The 17,722-nt window shown below is 38.2% G+C and overlaps 1 protein-coding gene and 1 pseudogene across 5 annotated transcripts; one reads left to right on the top strand and one right to left on the bottom strand.

Moving 5' to 3' along the window:
• Positions 1–5,936: 5,936 nt before the first annotated feature.
• LOC107469984 (heparanase-like protein 3) lies at positions 5,937–8,173 on the top strand (annotated as a pseudogene).
• Positions 6,536–14,660, bottom strand: LOC107469958 (arogenate dehydrogenase 1, chloroplastic). Of its 5 annotated transcripts, none has more exons than XR_008006681.1 (5): positions 14,517–14,660; positions 10,977–12,279; positions 9,779–10,773; positions 6,881–6,995; positions 6,536–6,736 (listed from the first exon to the last, which is right to left on the bottom strand). XR_008006681.1 is itself a non-coding variant. In XM_016089351.3 (4 exons), the coding sequence occupies exons 2-3, from the start codon at positions 12,092–12,094 to the stop codon at positions 9,807–9,809; spliced, it is 2,085 nt and encodes a 694-aa protein (XP_015944837.1). In that variant the 5' UTR covers positions 12,095–12,279; positions 14,517–14,660; the 3' UTR covers positions 7,254–8,722; positions 9,779–9,806. The 5 variants fall into 5 exon arrangements, 3 of the variants coding, with proteins under 3 accessions (XP_015944837.1, XP_015944841.1, XP_015944832.1); XR_008006682.1 differs by having other exon boundaries at positions 6,537–6,736; positions 6,881–6,985; XM_016089351.3 differs by lacking the exons at positions 6,536–6,736; positions 6,881–6,995 and adding an exon at positions 7,254–8,722.
• Between the last annotated feature and the right edge of the window lie 3,062 nt (positions 14,661–17,722).

Raw genomic sequence — 17,722 nt, 5'->3', positions numbered from 1 at the left:
CAGTTTTTTTTTAGGTCAGGACGCACTTTAGTAGCGATGTTGATATCCCCCTTTTATAGAGAATATTTTTCACCATCGTATAGTTTTGTACTTTCCTCCGGATTTTCTTGGCCTCTTTTTCCTCTTTGGGGAAGATGTCGAATTTCAGGTATTCGACTAAGAGTTTCATCCATCCGAGGTCTAACCCGGTGATTTCAAAGACATCTTGAGCAACCTCCGTTTTGTCCACGGAGGGTTCAGGGAGAGTTTCTTGGATCAGGCTTCTGTTGTTCCCTCTTGGTTTGGTACTTGCTAGCTTGGAGAGGGCATCTGCTCTGCTGTTGAGGTCCCGAGTTATATGCTTTACCTCGGTCTCTTCAAAGTGCCTAAGGTACTCCAAGATTTTGTCCAAGTATTTTTCATGTTGGGATCTTTGGCCTGATACTCTCCTTTTATTTGGGAGGTCATCACCTGAGAGTCGCTGAATATCATTACTTTGGTCGCACCGACTTCTTCTGTCAGCTTTAACCCTGCAATCAAGGCTTCATATTCTGTTTGATTGTTGGAAGCTGGAAACTCGAACTTGAAAGAAACTTCAATTTGCGTTCCCCCTTTGCTGACCAATATTATGCCTGCCCCACTTCCAGCTTTATTGGAGGACCCATCTACATATAACTCCCATGTAGTGGATTTCTCCTCTTGGTCTCCCGCGTATTCCGCTAGAAACTCGGTGAGGCATTGAGCTTTTATTGCCGTTTGGGCTTCGTATTTCAAGTCAAACTCGGAGAGTTCTATTGCCCATTGAACCATTCTCCTCGCAATGTCCGTCTTCTGAAGTACCTGCTTTATGGGCTGGTTCGTTCGAATTTTTATCGTGTGTGCTTGGAAATATGGTCGTAATCGACGTGAGGCCACTACTAAGGAGTATGCAAACTTTTCAAGTTTTTGATACTTTAGTTCTGGGACCTGTAGAACTTTGCTGGTGAAGTACACAGGATGCTGCCCGACTTCATCTTTTCGTATTAGAGCTGATGTTATAGCTTTGTCTGCTACTGACAGGTATAGAACGAGCTCTTCCCCGACTATGGGTCGGGTCAGGATTGGAGGCTGGCTCAAGAACTTTTTGAACTCCCGGAAAGCTTCTTCGCACTCCATAGTCCATTCGAACTGGCATCCTTTTTTTAATAGGGAAAATAGTGGAAGGGATCTTAGTGCTGATCCCGCTAGGAACCTGGAAAGGGCGGCAAGCCTTCCATTTAATTGTTGGACCTCTTTCAGACAAGTCGGGCTTTTCATTTCTAATATAGCTTTACACTTATCGGGATTTGCTTCGATTCCCCTTTGTGTAAGCATAAATCCTAGAAACTTTCCCGCCTCCACCGCGAAGGTGCATTTTGTGGGATTTAGTCTCATCCCATGCGACCTTATGGTGTCTAAAACTTGCGAGAGGTCTGTCAGGAGGTCAGTTTCCTCCTTAGTTTTTACCAGCATGTCATCTACATAGACCTCCATTAAGTTCCCAAGATAGGGGGTGAACACTTTATTCATCAACCCTTGATATGTGGCCCCGGCATTTTTTAACCCAAATGACATCACCACATAGCAGTAGTTTGCTCTAGGTGTGATGAATGAAGTTTTTTCCTCATTCGGCTGGTACATCGGGATTTGGTTGTATCCCGAGTAAGCATCCATAAACGACAAGTATTGATACCTTGAGCTTGCATCTACTAGGGTGTCAATACTGGGAAGTGGATACAGGTCTTTGGGGCATGCTTTATTCAGGTCGGTATAGTCGACGCACATCCTTCACTTGCCGTTTTGCTTTTTAACTAGCACTACATTTGCTAGCCATGCCGGGTATTTGACCTCTCAGATGAAGTTGGCTTCCAAGAGAGCTTGTACTTGTTCTTCCACCACCTGAGCTCGTTCTGCACCGAGCTTACGCTTGCGCTGCTGTACGGGTCGTGATCCGGGGTGTACCGAAAGCTTGTGGGACATGAGACGAGGGTCTATCCCTGGCATGTCGGAAGCTTTCCAAACGAAGAGGTCGAAATTTTATTGTAGGAGCTTTATTAGCCTTTGTTTCAGACCTTCGTCTAGGCTGGCCCCTATGTTGGTTCTTTTTTCTTCCTCTTTTCTGATTTGAACCTCTTCGGTTCTTCCACCCAGTTGTGGTCGCAGCTCTTCCCTTGCTTTAATTCCCCCGAGTTTTATGGTGTGGACTTCCTTGCTCTTTCCTCGGAGGTTTAAGCTTTCATTGTAGCATTTTCTTGCCAATTTTTGGTCTCCTCGTACCGTCGCTATTCCCTTAGGTGTTGGGAATTTCATGCAAAGGTGAGGGGTTGACACCACCGCTCCGAGCCGATTTAACGTAGTCCTGCCAATTAAGGCATTATACGCCGATCCGACATCAATGACGATGAAGTCAATGCTTAGAGTTTTGGAATTTTCCCCCTTTCTGAAGGTCGTGTGAAGGGGGATGTATCCCAGTGGCTTAATTGACATGTCTCCTAATCCATATAGGGTGTCGGGGTAAGCTTACCCTTTCATCCAACACTAACTTATCGAATGCGGATTTAAAAAGTATATCTGCCGAACTCCCTTGATCCACCAAGGTCTTGTGGAGGTTGGCATTTGCCAAGATCATGGTTATTACCACCGGGTCGTTATGCCCGGGGACGATCCCCTGTTCGTCCTCTTTGGTGAACGAGATGGTTGGGAGATCGGGAGATTCGTTTCTAACTTGATAAACTCGCTTCAGGTGTCTTTTGCGAGATGATTTAGTGAGCCCCCTCCTGTGAATCCTCCAGAGATTGTATATATGTGTCTCTCGGGGTTTGTGGCGGCGGGTCTCTTCTGTCTTCATCATCTCGCTTTCTTTTTCCATGATTGTCCGACCTATCCGTGAGATATCTATCAAGTCGGCCTTTCCTGGCCAACCTTTCTATCACATTTTTGAGGTCGTAGCAATCATTTGTTAAGTGGTCATATATCTGATGGTACTCGTAGTAGTCGCCGCGACACCCCTCCTTTTTTATTTTTGATGGGTCTGGGAGGCGGCAATCTTTTAGTATTGCAGATTTCTTTGTATACGTCTACTAGGGAGACTTTTAGAGGAGTGTAGGAGTGATATCTCTTAGGCCTATCGGGGCCGACCTTCTCTTTTTTCTTAGGCTCCCTTTCTTTTTCTTTTGCTGAGTGAGGGGGCCCCAGTCGCCAGCTGGGCTCCCGTAGTTTGGCATTTTCCTCCATGTTGATATACTTTTCTGCTCTCTCTTGTACATCGCTCAAAGAGGTCGGGTGCTTTTTTTATATGGACTGAGAGAAGGGGCCCTCTCTAAGTCCATTTACTAATCCCATGATAACTGCCTCTGTGGGCAGGTCTTGAATTTCCAAACACGCTTTGTTGAACCTTTCCATGTAATCACGCAGAGGTTTCCCGACCTCCTGTTTAACTCCCAGGAGGCTCGGTGCGTGTTTTACTTTATCCTTCTGGATGGAGAATCACATTAAGAATTTTCTTGAGAGGTCCTCAAAGCTGGTAACCGACCTTGGAGGGAGGCTATCAAACCACTTCATCGCCGCTTTTGACAGGGTGGTCGGAAAAGTCTTGCAGCGAGTTGCATCAGAAGCATCAACCAGATACATCCGACTTTTGAAATTGCTTAAGTGATGCTTCGGGTCTGTGGTTCCATCATAAAGGTTCATATCAGGGCTTTTGAAGTTTCTTGGAACTTTCGCCCTCATTATGTCCTCACTGAACGGGTCCTCTCCTCCCAGGGGCGACTCTTCTCAGTCGCCGCGGGAGTTCTGGCTTTTGAGGGAGGATTCAAGTTTTAAGAGTTTTTCTTCCAACTCTTTTCGTCGTTCTATTTCCTCCCTGAGGTTTCGCTCCGCCTCTCGTTGTCGTTCTAGTTCCTGTTCCAGTTGCTCCAGACAATCTTGGTGGCCGTGGATCAGCCCCATTAGTTCGGTTGCATGGGGTGGCCCTTCCTTTTCGGATTCTCGTCCTTCCGAGGAGTTTACCTTTGGGTTTTTGAGCCTAGAGGTGCCTTCTCTATGCTGGTCGCTGGTTCCTTGATGAAGGGTCAGGTCTGCGTCATTATTTTCGATATTTGGATTTTCTTGCTCGGAATCAGACGCTATATGACCATCTTCTGGTGAGTTGTCCACCATTATGGGTTGATCCCTCGGGTCCCCGGCAACGGCGCCAATGTTATGTTGGGTAACCGGAGGTTAATGGGTTGGACTCGTTAGGTTGGCCCAATCGTATGAGGGAGGAATCCTTTGAGCAGGTTTGCGCCTTTAGATGCTTCTTCCGACTTGTGAGTGTGAGAGAATGGGGGTGGTACCTGCAAAGACACTCCGATGCCTAAGTTAGCAAGGGTGTGAGCAGGTCTAGAGAGTATTGGAACTTAGAGATACCTGAGGGGTGTCAGTGTATTTATAGTGGTGAACCAATAACCACCGTTAGAGTAGTTTCACCTTTTAGGGTGGATAACCGTCCCTTTATCTTAGGGAGGTTACGATATGACTCCTGGAAGTGGGTTGAGAGATTTTAGGGGCAGTTATTATCTGCCAGCTAATCTTTGTTTCCGACTTCTTTAGAGCAAGTCGTGGGGAGAACCGACTTCTAAAGAGAAGGTCGGTGTTCTGAGGAACCCAACCTTGTGGTTGGATCTGTAGTTTGGACCTGAACCTTAGTGTTGGGCTAGAGTATTAACACTTACTAATACAAACAATTAGTTAATTTATATAAGTAATTCTGAGTATTTAAGTTTTTTATTAAATAATCTTTTATATATATAAATTAATTTATTTTAATTTTACACGGATCTAAACCTAGTTGTATAATTTCAGATCTTTTGACGCCTAAATTTCTTTACTATATGTCCGAAAGAAGTCCAAATTATTAAAGACTAAAATTTCATAACAATACCTGCTTATATATTTTCTAAAATTGACATTTTCTTTAGATTTATTCTGACTTAACATGCTATTTATATTAACCAAGTGATGTACTGTTAGGATTGATGTTTATTTTTCACTAATAATCGATTTTTTTTTCGACGCTTTCTTTTTTAAAATGTTAAATTTTTAAAATTATAACACTTTAATTTTGACATAAATATTATAACGATGATATTAAAGTTGTTAGTGTAAAAAATGTGAGAAATGTATTAACATACTTAATAACTTTTTAACTGGTTGCGTGATATCCTTGAGCTTTCTTCTCATTGTTTCCACTCAATGAAGGTTTTCTTGTATCTCCACCATATGAATAATTTATAGTATATTTTAATGGCTATATTGAACGAAACAACAAAGTTTTGCTTCCGTATGGAAGAATACCAGAACCGCTTCCTATTTTATAATCTAGTGAATTATACACCATGTGAATTGTTGATCTATCCTATAATAATTAACAATTAAGTATCACTGCAAATGAACAATGCAAAATCCGGATACTTATCGTTAACTAAGCTGAAATATAAATTTAATATTAAGTAGTACATTGTTTATTTTAGTACTTTATCATTGTGAAATAATTTCCCTTGCTGGTTAGGTGAAATTCGATTAATCAAAATTCTAATAGATCAAATAATTCTTTGTCGAGAAAAAAAAATGGATTAATAATTTTCTTTTCTTTTTTGTAAGTTGTTCGTTTGTGATCAACGTAAGTCCAAAGTAGTACACCTGGTTGGCTTAAGTTCTGGTGCCTGCAGAAGTTTTTTTTTTGGTTAAATCCTAGGTACACAACACACCCACACACTCCTCACACACCACATTTTCTCCTTGATTGTAACTCCTCACACACTTACCACATTTTCTCCTTGATGGTAACTCGTAGGGTTTGAACCTGCGACCTTTGAGGTGAGAAAGGGGAGATATGATTCTGAAAGAAACATAAGACCCACAACATTCGTGTTTGGTCAAGAAGACCCACAATTTTAATGTTTAATCCCATTTAAATTTGGGCGTGTATTCGTTCTCCCAAGTCCCTAACATTATACATGCTGAAATGGTTCCAACTTAAGTGCACACTGTTAACCAAAAAAGGAAAAAAAAAGTTCGGGTTCTTTGATGACAAGGCTTGTGGGTCTGTTCTACTTGGTGGTGAGTTTGTTGAGCTTCACTGGAGTGAATGCTATGCATGGAAGAGAAAGTAGTGGACATGAAGCAGTGAAAGGAATAATGATACATGGGAAATCTCACATTGGAGGGATTGATGCAACTCTTGATTGGTGGCGTCCTCAGAAATGTGACTATAGAACAAGTAGCTGGGGTCATGCTTCTCTTCTCAACCTGGTATTCTTTCTTTCTTTGTACTGTGCTATTTGAATCTGTCTAATTATTATTCATTTTTCCGCTTAAATTTTTCACTGCTGCAAATTATTCCAACATAATGATATGTTTCTGCTGCTGTGTTATACTTTTTTTTTTCTTGAGCTCTGAATATCATTCTGTGATGATATTCTTTTTTCCCATTTATGGAATGATGCTGTAGTGACTTCTCAGACTAACATTCATACATTTAGAATCTGAATGTAGCATAAAAGTGAGAGAGAGGAATTTATACCTTTTAATTTTCATTTCTTGCAGGACCTCAACAACAAAATATTGTTAAATGCAGTAAAAGGTAAGAAAGAATAGACATCTCTATAATATTCACAAGAAGTTACCTCTTCTTTCTTTTATTCTTATGGGGACCACCTTTTTCCTGGGAGCTTATTAAGGATCATTACTTCTGAATATTCTGCAGCATTTTCACCATTAAAGATTAGGTTAGGTGGCACCTTGCAAGATAAGGTCATATATGGGACTGAAGAAAGTCCAAAACCATGTACTCCTTTTGTTAACAGCTCCTCTAAGATATTTGGATTCACTGAAGGATGCTTACCAATGCATAGATGGGATGATCTAAACAGCTTTTTCCAAAAAGCAGGGTAAAAATCAGTTCTCCCTTTTAAGTTGTTTCCTTCCCTCTGTGTGTCTCTCTGTCTAACTTTTTAGCACTAAACAAGAATCATCTTGTTAGTAACAAGTTTAACATTAATGATAGGTATATTTCAGGGCTAATGTTATCTTTGGATTGAATGCTCTTGCTAGAAGAACCATAGAATCTAGTTCTGCAGTTGGACCATGGAACTTCTCCAATGCCGAATCTTTTATCTGTTACACTGTAAGAAAGAATTACAGCATTTCTGGTTGGGAATTTGTTAAGTGTATGCTCCCTCATTACATATATGCCAAAGTAGCAAGCGTCAGTGTAATTGATTCAATAAGACTAAAATTAAAAATGATCTTTTGTCACATAGCAGGATTTCACATTGAGTTTCTAACACAAACATTGCAAGTCTTTCAAGTACTTTTTGCAAAATTAAAAATAGCATGTCTCCCCGGATAGAATTAATTGTATAAATGAATTCCTTCTTGCTTGTGCAGGCAATGAATTGTGCCGGAGTAGCGTTGGAACTAGTGTTTCTGCATAACAATATGCTTCTGATATTGCTGCTTTAAGAAACATAATTCATGATGTATATAGAGGGATTAGGCATAAGCCACTGGTCATTGCTCCAGGTGGCTTCTATGATGCAAATTGGTTCCAGGAATTTGTAAACAAATCTGGTAAATCTGTTAATGTGGTATCTCATCACACATATATAACCTTGGACCAGGTATCATCCACCAAATAGGAATACAAATAATATTTTACCAATGTTTATGAATTTTGGTTATAACAAAAGCTACTACTTTATCTTACATACAGGAGTTGATGAGCACCTAATTGAAAAAATTCTTGATCCATCATATCTTGATGAGTGGCAAGCACATTCAGTGGCCTCAAAAACGTACTTCAAAAATCAGCAACCAAAGCAAAAGCATGGGTTGGTGAGGCAGGAGGGGCTTACAACAGTGGCCACCATCTTGTGTCTGATGCATTTGTCTACAGCTTTTGGTTAGTTTAACTAACTCACCTTGATTTTTTTTTCTTTTCTTTTTTTTTTATTTTGTCATTGGAGATTCTACAAGCAGTTGCTCTAATGTTAATACATCATAACACAGGTATTTTGATCAGCTGGGAATGTCAGCTGTTTATGACACCAGAACATACTGCAGACAGAGTTTGGTTGGAGGAAACTATGGTTTACTAAACACTACTACTTTTGTGCCAAATCCAGATTATCTATAGGTACCAAATATTAAATTTCATAGTTGAAGGATGAGCAGCACATTATTGTGGACTATTTCATTTTAGCTTTCAAGTATCATTCTCTTCAGAAAAATATTGTGTGCTCAATATACAAACTCACACATACCTTTCTACCATTGGTTGAGGGTGTAGACTTATCATATGCAGATCACACATTCTATCCAATGGTGAAAAGATGTGTTGTTTAGATATATAAAATAAAAATGAGTACAAAGACTTGCAATGTTTGTGTTAGAAACTCAATGTGAAATCCTGCTATGTGACAAAAATAATGAGTCTTAAAATCACCATTTTTAATTTTAGTCTTATTGAATCAATTACACTGATGCTTACTACTTTGGCATATATGTAATGAGGGAGCATACACTTACCACATTCCCAACCAGCAATGCTGTAATTCTTTCTTACAGTGTAACGGATAAAAGATTCAGCATTGGAGAAGTTCCATGGTCCAACTGCAGAACCAGATTGTATGGTTCTTCCAGCAAGAGCATTCAATCCAAAGATAACCTTAGCCCTGAAATATACCTATCATTAATGTTAAACTTGTTACTAACAAGATGATTCAAAATCTATGAGTAGTTGGATATTATTAAGTTTTAATTTTTTTTAAAAGATAATTAACACAAATATAATAAAATCTTATATAATTCAACCAAATATATCAAATCACGCATAATTCAAACACAAATTTAACATAACATACACATAAAATTTCCAACATATAGATTAAAATAAAATGAATTAAAGTTACTTACAAAACTTATATACATAAGGACATTTAAGTAAATTATTTTTCATGGAGATTTCGTAGGTCCCCGTGGGGCGGGTACCTCAATCCCCACCCCCGTCACCATTTATTCAGGGGGGTGGGTCTCCGTCCCCGTTAACCTCCTCGTCGCAGGTAATCTCAGTGGGTATCCATGGGTACGGATTTTTTTGCCATCCCTCAGGATTGTCCATGATCACACTTCACAGCAGTTTTCATGATCATTTCCTGCTTTCACGTTATACCAAGTGAATATTTGCATTTTAAGTCACTCAATTCCAACAGACATCCAACTTTTATCTAAAGTATCTACATTTTCATTTCAATGAATATCCCATTTCAGATTCGGAAGGGGAGCTTAAGAACAACAATTGAGTTGTCTCCGTGTGAACCCAAGATCACGGGTTAAAGCCGTGAAAACAGCCACTGATTTAATTATTAGGTTAGGCTGCGTACATCATATCCTTTGGGTGCGGCTCTTTCCCAGACCTTGCGTTAACGCGGGATGCTTGTCCACTGGATTGCGCTTTATCTCATTTAAGATTCAAAACTCTTAAGTCTACATTTAACGCCAATAACTACATTGGCACCTAAATACATGATCATCTAGCTCCACTGTTATCGATGCAGCAAGCTAGACATGGAATGAAAACTAAGAAATATATGGAAGTTAAAATATATTGAAAATTACAACATTTTTCTTTTACTTTCAATGGGACAGCAGCCAAACTCCGAGAACTATTGAATGTGAGATTTTAGAATTAACAAATTTATTTAAACCTACTATTAGAATAATTGGGGCCTGCAATGCTTACCAATGAGATGGAAATCTTTGGGATAAATTCATTTGGTGTCTACAGTTTTTGAAAGAGGTGATGATACATCACTGTCTTCAGATTTCTCTTGCAGCGTAGACCTCTCTGGCAAAGCAAGGATCTGTTCTTCATTTTCAAATAGTTGCTTTCGGTAGATACTATGCAATCGTCCGAAAAGCTGCTTCTTCAATGATTCAAAAGCCAAATCGAATCTTTCTAGTTGCTCCATGGCATTTAAATTATACAAGAATAAACCATAGTACAGATCAAAACTATCCTCCACGGTATTTTCCACCAAACTCAACAAAGTTTCATAACCCTTTGTGTTTATTGGTGTTGTCTCTAACCCCAATTTTTCTAAAAATCTTCCTGTTGTGTGTGTAACAAACTGGGATCCAGCTGCATGCCAATCATGTTCAGCACAAGACATTTCAACCATCCGGCATCCTTCACTGGCAAAAATGTCGAGAAACTGACAACATCGCAATATTCTTGATTCTTCGTTCCCAATTCTAACTTTGTCATAAACAAGAGGAAGGTTTTTCCAGCCATTCTTTCCACTCTCCGGCCCAAACATGGGATGTGTGCAGAGAACATCAAAATCAGGAGGCAAGTGTTGAAGGAAGAGGTTTCTAGGGAACTCTTTGACGGATAGTACATCAACAAACAATGTACTTCTCTTCAACCTTTGGAAAGGTAATGATTTAAGAACTTTAACCGTCGAAAGGATGGAAGTGCAGAGTAAGATCACTTCTGGATGTTGCTCACAAAGATCATCTGCGTTGCTGAAATATGAAACCCCCAACTGCCGAGCCACATCAGAATAGTCTGATCTAGAATACGCCAAAACCTCATGACCTTGACTAACTATAGTTTTTGCAAGGAACTGACCAAAGTTTCCAAAACCAACAATTGCAATCTTGAGCTTTGTGTTCTCATCAGACAGGCTAGAATTGTTTGAAATGGAACTACGTAGCAGAGCATCATCATTGGATCTGCATTATTAGCATCATTACTTGTCAATCATTATTATGTATTAACCATTTTCCCATCACAAGAACATCTTCCGAATTCAAAATGATTAAGTTGCTTGCTCTCAATCTCAACAAACACGAACACTATCTAAAACATCAATCAGAAATATTCATACAATGTAGCAAAAATCCCTAAGATTTTTCAAGTTCCAAATATCAAATACCTGGAATGCAGCAATGCAGATCCATTACCAGCTTGCCGGAGCAGTGCATGGCTGTTACTTCCATCCAGCTGCTGCAACCTTTCACCGTCCTCCATCAACTGATTCCTAACCACGTGATGCAACCGCGCAATGAGCTGCTTCCTGAGATCCTCAAACGCCAAATCAAGCTTCTCCAGCACCTCCAAAGAATTCTTATTAAACATGAACAAACCATAATACAAATCAAAGCTATCCCCAGCAGTGTTCTCCACCAACCCCAACAAACTCTCGTACCCTTTCGTATTAATCGGCGTCGACTCCAGCATCAACCCTTCAAGAATCCTTCCAACGGTATGAGTAATGAATTGCGAACCGGCAGCGTAACGGTCGTGATCCTCGCAACTCATCTCCACCATCCTGCAACCTTCTCTGGAAAACGCATTGAGGAACTTCTCACAGCGAGAAACACGGTGCTTCTCGTCGAGGATACGAACCTTCTCGAAGACGAATGGGAGGCCGGTCCATCCGTCGGGTGCGGACTCGGGTCCGAACATCGGGTGAGTGCAGAGGATGTCGAAATCGAAGGGGAGGAGCTCAAGGAGGAGCTTCTTGGGGAATTCTTTGACGGAGAGGACGTCAACGAAGAGAGTGCTGCGCTTGAGGCGCTGGAGAGGGAGCGTGAGGAGCACGCGCTCCGTTGAGATTATGGAGGAGCAGAGGAGGATCACTTCGGGATGCTCCTCGCATAGATCGTCAGGGTTTTGGAAGAACGATACTCCAAGCTTTCTGGCTGCGGCGGAGTGGTCGGAGCGGGAGTGGGCGAGGACGGTGTGGCCCTGGCGGACTAATGTGACGGCAAGGAACTGGCCAAAGTTGCCGAAGCCGACAATTGCGACCTTGAGGCGCTGGGAGATAGTGAACTCCTTGGCGAGCTTTGACTCGTAGTCGAAGAGCTGAGCGGCGTCAATGGCGCGCACGCAGAGGGGTCTGTAGGTGGAGGAAGGGCAATAGGGATTCGATTTGGATGGTAGTGAGAATGTGGATGGGAGGAGAGAGTGACGGTTGAGGATACGGCGGACAGTGCAACCTGGGGAGTGATTGAATGGGGTTGAAGGGTTGAGAGTTGCAATGGAGAGCATGGTTGTTTTGGCGGCGGTTCTGAGTGGTTAGCGGTGGCGTCAGAGAAACAGTGAAAAAGACTCTGAAACCGTGACAGTCACAACTCCCAAGTACAATCAAGGTTCTGAAAACTGAACCGGTCATCAAACCGCTCGAGCTACTAGTTCATCGGTTTAGAAGTTCAACCAGTTCAACAGTAGTTCAACTGAAATAACCGAATTATAATAAAATAACATATCAAATTATAAATAAATATATAAAAATATAAATATATTCTGATATAAATCTTAAATATATACAAATTAACAGTATAATTCCAATTAAAATCTCATAATCACATTTAAATACAACACGAGTCAAATATAAAAAAACAAATATCAAAGGTCAAAACTTATATAAGCATAAAATGTATAATATTATATGAAATTTAAGATAAATCACAAGAAACAAAAAAAATTCATTGAATTAACCAAACCAATAATAAATATCCGATCATCTACTTATCTAGTTAATTGAGTTTATTCGGTTAATTCAATTCATCTATTTCTTCATTAAAAACAAAGATGACAAATTTATTTCTTCTCTAACAAAAGACTGATCATAATGAACAAATAGAAACTCTGAAAAACTTTTAACAAAATTTTCAGCTAATCACAATTTTAGCAAAATTTCAGCACAATTTTAACAAAGATTAACAATCTTTTTCCAAAAATTAACTAAAAAAAACCAGCAGTGAACTAATCCTTCAATCATTCAATCAACACCAAAAATACAGAATATAGAGAGTACAGAATATACAGCACTGGAGCATAGCTAATCACTCAATGATTCAAGTTATGGAAGGAAAAGCTCTAAGATGGTTCAATCATCGCTAACAACCAGATTTGCTTTCAATCTTGCCAGAATCAAGCAATAATTCAGCAATCATCAACCACAATTTCAGATCTAAAATCAGAAACAACAGAAATTATCAAGGTTCTGAGAACCAGACTGGTCATCGAACTATTTTAGCCATTGGTTCATTGATTTACTGGTTTAACCGGTTCAACCGTGGTTCAACCGGAAAAATCGTTTTGTAGTTATATCTCTGAAGTTTCAAATAACAGAAGCAGCAATCATTCAAGAAATGACCCCTTTTCTCTTCAAACTCTATAATTTCAGTAAAATAAACTACTTTTCATGTATTTGCGTAGAGTTTTAGTCCAAAGCTTTAAAAAATATGCTTTTAACTAGCTTCTTAGTACAATCAGTTTTTAACATGTAAAATTAGAAATACAAAAGTTGTAAGAGCTTGTTTGGGTGAGCTTCTAAGAAAATATCTTTTTTCCAGTTATCTTTTTTTAAAAAATCTTATGGAAAAGTAAAAGTAATTTTATATTTGGGTATCTCATGCAAAAAGATATTTTTATTTATCAATTATGTTTGGGTATAACAATATAAAAGTACTTTTTTGTTTATTTATTACATGAAAAACATCTTTTTTTTTAAGGAAAAAAGATCTTATAAAAAAAGATATAAATTACATCTTCTCAAAAAAGATGTTTTTTTATTTTTCTAGAGCTTTTACTTTTACTACTAGAAATTTGCCAAACACATTAAAAAATAAAAAAAGATATTTTTCATTGAAAAAATATCTTTTTTAATCAAAATAATGGCGTCCAAACAAGCACTAAAATCCTTAACCTTATATTTTAATTAGGACTAAGATTAAGTAGCCCAGCTAGTCTACAAAATATACTGAGTTTCAAGTCCAAATCTAATTAACTAACAACTGCTGAATTATACATGTTTGCAAAGTACTCCAAAAGTGTATGAAATATTGAAATGCACCATTCAATGCAACAAAAACCTATGCAGGATGCAGTGTATAACAAAAGTATAGTTCAGGACTTATATATGGGAAAATAAGATAGTAAATCAAAAATAAAATTGTTTCACCATATCACCATATTTAAAAACTCATATATCCACCTTAAACTAAGACAAATAAATTAATCTCAGAATTAAGCCAGTCATAATGCAGCATAATTTGTGAAGCTTAATGACACACAAAAGTCACTAATAATTCAAAGGCTAGATTTATTAATGCTATTGTGCTAGAATAAAAGCTATAATTTCCGCAACCCAGGCAGAAGCAGTCTATTCCCAGCATTCAAGGACAGCAAGGTTGGCAATGTTTTGAACAAAATATTGGGAGTTCAATTAATTATTAAGACAGTCACAATTTAAGCATAATTAAATCACAAAACAGTAAAACACAAACCAGCACATCATTACCCAAAAAGATCACAAAACACTAACAACAACAACAGAACAGAGCAGCCAGAGCTAATCAATAATCATTAACCAGATAATCATTCAATAAAAACGTAAACATTCAATAATTGTTCAATGATTTCTGAAAAGAGCGTAAAAAAGAAACAAGAACAAGTGAGCACTGACTGCGGCGGACGAAGACTCAAAGAGACAAGCCCTGACTGCGGAAGACGGTGGCAAACACGAGTGCTCCTTGCGGCGGTGGTGGAGGCTAGGGTTTTTCTCTTGGTTGAGCTTCTGATCTCTGAACTCGAGGGAAGGAGATTTGAATGGAGAAGGGTTTTCTTCAATAAAATCACAAAACAGTCAATAATCAATTAATCATCCTGTGATTTGATTTCTGAACAGAGCATTAAAAAAGTTTTAAAAAAAACGAAGAACAAGTGAGCAGTGAGCAATGACCTTCGGTCTGAAACCGCGAGCATCACGGCGAGCAGATCCAGCAGACGAAGACAACGGACGCTCGAGGAAGAAGCTGCTCGCCTGCGACTGGTGAATCTGAGAGCGGACAGCGGTTGGAGACTTGGAGAACGCCGAAGGACGAAGAGAGTAGCCTCGGACAACGATGGACGGCGGCAGTGGCTCACTCCGTTCGGCGGCAGTGGAGACTACCTAGGGTTTTCACTTTTTCTTTCTGAGTTGAGCTTTCTGATTACTTGATTAGTGAAGAACAAAGGAAGGAGCGAAAGAGGGGTAGTGGGAGGCACAGCACTGAGCAGTGAGCACGCGTTCTTTTTTTTGTTTTTTCTCCTAGGAATTTAACCGAAACGGGGTCGTTCCATCTAAATCGGCCGGTTTCCAATCCAGTCCAACCGGCCGGTTTCCAATTCGGTCCAACCGGCCGGTTTCCAATTCGGTCCAACTGGCCAATTCAGCAGTTTGTGTCCGGTTTTAGAATGATCGATTTTGAGCAAAGAACCAAACCATTTGTATTGTCGGTTCACAGTTGAACCGGTCCAATTGGCTGGTCCCAATCCGATTTTCAGAACTATGGAAATTATATGATTGCAAATTAGTAACTACAATGAAGCAGCAACACAAATTCGGCAACAGAATCAACTGCAACAACTAAAAAACTTCATGCCAACAATAACTTCAGAATCACAACAACAAAACTTCAGAATCACAATTTCAAAATACAAACCCAGCTCAAAATCTTAAAAATTAACTAGAAAATAAAGACGAAACTGAAGAAATAGCCTACTGGTGAGACGTCGAGGGAGGAATGGCGGTGATAGAGTGAGCTCGGAATAACGCGGTGCTGGCAGTGACCTCGTAGATATAGAGAGAGAGCTTGAAGAGAGAGATGCCGGGAACAAAGCTTGTTACAGCCGAGCAGGAGCAGTTTGCGACGGCAATGAGAAGAGCTCCGAGCAGAGATTCCACCGCGAGGAGAAAAGGGTGAGTGGCAGAGACGTTCAGCGACGGCACCCTCTATCAGTTACAAATCCGGCGGCGACAGCAAGCTCGGGCGGAGGAGAGGAGTTCGACAATGGTAGGAGCTGCTACTTACTGCAGCTAGTGGTGGCTGTCTAATGAGTGTTGATGAATTGCGGGACCAGGGAGGCCTTTAGGGTTAACTGGTTAAGAAATGGTGAGTGAGTGAGTGGAGGCTAGGGTTGCCGTTTGAGGTTACTTTCTGAATCAGGAAGGGGCTGGAACGAGGACCGAGTGAGTGAGTGAGGTCGCAACGGTGCTGCAATTTGGTTAGGGTTTTTTTTTAGTTTGAAACAAAACGGCACCGTTTGGGGGAATTTCTAAAAACCAGACGAGTTCCAATTCGGTTCGATTGACTGGCTTTCGACCGATTCAACGATTCAACAATAGTTTTCAATTTTGGTGGTTATAGTTTCTAACCAAATCACAAATCTCATTGGTTCACAGTTCAACCGGTTCGATCGAACGATTCAAATCTATTTTCAGAACGTTGAGTACATATATGACGAGAATATTTGTAAGACGAATTTTTTATCTTTTTCTTTTTCTCTAGAATTTAATTTGGAGGATTTTTTTAAAATAAATATTTTAAATATTTTATTTATCAATATATGTAATTTGGAAATAACTTACGTTTTGTATTATATTATTTATCTCGTTTACTGTGTAAATAAATTAATAAAATATACTATAAACGAGATAAGACACGTGATATGTGTGAATTGACGTACTCCACATATCGTTTACCATGTGAACGAGATATATTCATAATTAACTCGCTTACATTATAAACGAAATATGTGTCTATAATTATTAAAATATTAATAATTTAATTTAGACTAATTTAAAAAAAATTAATATATTTTATTATTATTTAGATCGAATAGAATATTAACAAATTTTATAATTGCATCATTAAATTTGAAAAAAAATTCAAATACTTTGTTTATTTTGTTGGCGTCAAAATCATCTTCCAAATGTTTTCCAATTTTTCATGTTTTACGTTTTCACTAATTGTATCAACTAGCCCTCTCTTTTCTATTATATTATTTAAGCAACCAATCTTCCTTTCTCATAATTCATTCAAATTTTTAAACTCTACTATTTTTTTAAATTTATTTTTATTATTTAATTAAATTTAAAACGACCCACTATTTTTTAAAGAGAATTTGAAACAACATATTTCCATATTCATTTGAAATGATATTTCTCTAAAAGCGTGAAGCGGAGTCTCTGTATTAATCCAATATTTTAATTTTGTAGTGTTCACTTACAATTACTTTAAGGTAGAAATTTGCAGTCAATGAAATTAATAACTGAGAGCATTAAATAAAAATTTAGTTAAATTAATTAAATTATTTAACGGTTTTTAATTATCAATTTTACGTAAATTTAACTGCATTTAAATTTTCACCTTATTTAAAACAGAATAATGGACGGTTTTAAATCTAATTTATAGGAATTAAAAAAATGAGAAATTTAAATAAGTGATGGAAGAAGTTATTAAATTAAAAAATTTGAAATTTAAATAAATTTAAATAAAATTTTTATGTATTCTTCTAAATATTAAAAATTTAAATACACGTATTTTTTGTACTGGTTACAAATTTAAAAATAAATTTAAATAAAATTTATATGTATTCTTTTAAATATTAAATTTTAGATTATTGTAATGGTTTTTTTTATAATAATACACATATCACTATAAACGAGATATGTATATTTTTTTAAATTCTAAATATCTCGTTTGCAAATGAGGTACGTGCAAATTAAAGCAAAACTCGGCTTATTTCGTTTAATTTACATAACGTTAATATCAAAATAATAGTTTACAAGTATATTTAATTTTTTAGATGATTATACATCTTAAATTTTAAATTATTTATATATTAATA

The sequence above is a fragment of the Arachis duranensis genome, chromosome 1 (assembly GCF_000817695.3).
Source record: "Arachis duranensis cultivar V14167 chromosome 1, aradu.V14167.gnm2.J7QH, whole genome shotgun sequence".
NCBI classification, from domain to species: Eukaryota; Viridiplantae; Streptophyta; class Magnoliopsida; order Fabales; family Fabaceae; genus Arachis; species Arachis duranensis.
Note: the sequence above shows the minus strand (reverse complement) of the source record. Positions and strands in the feature narration are given on the sequence as shown.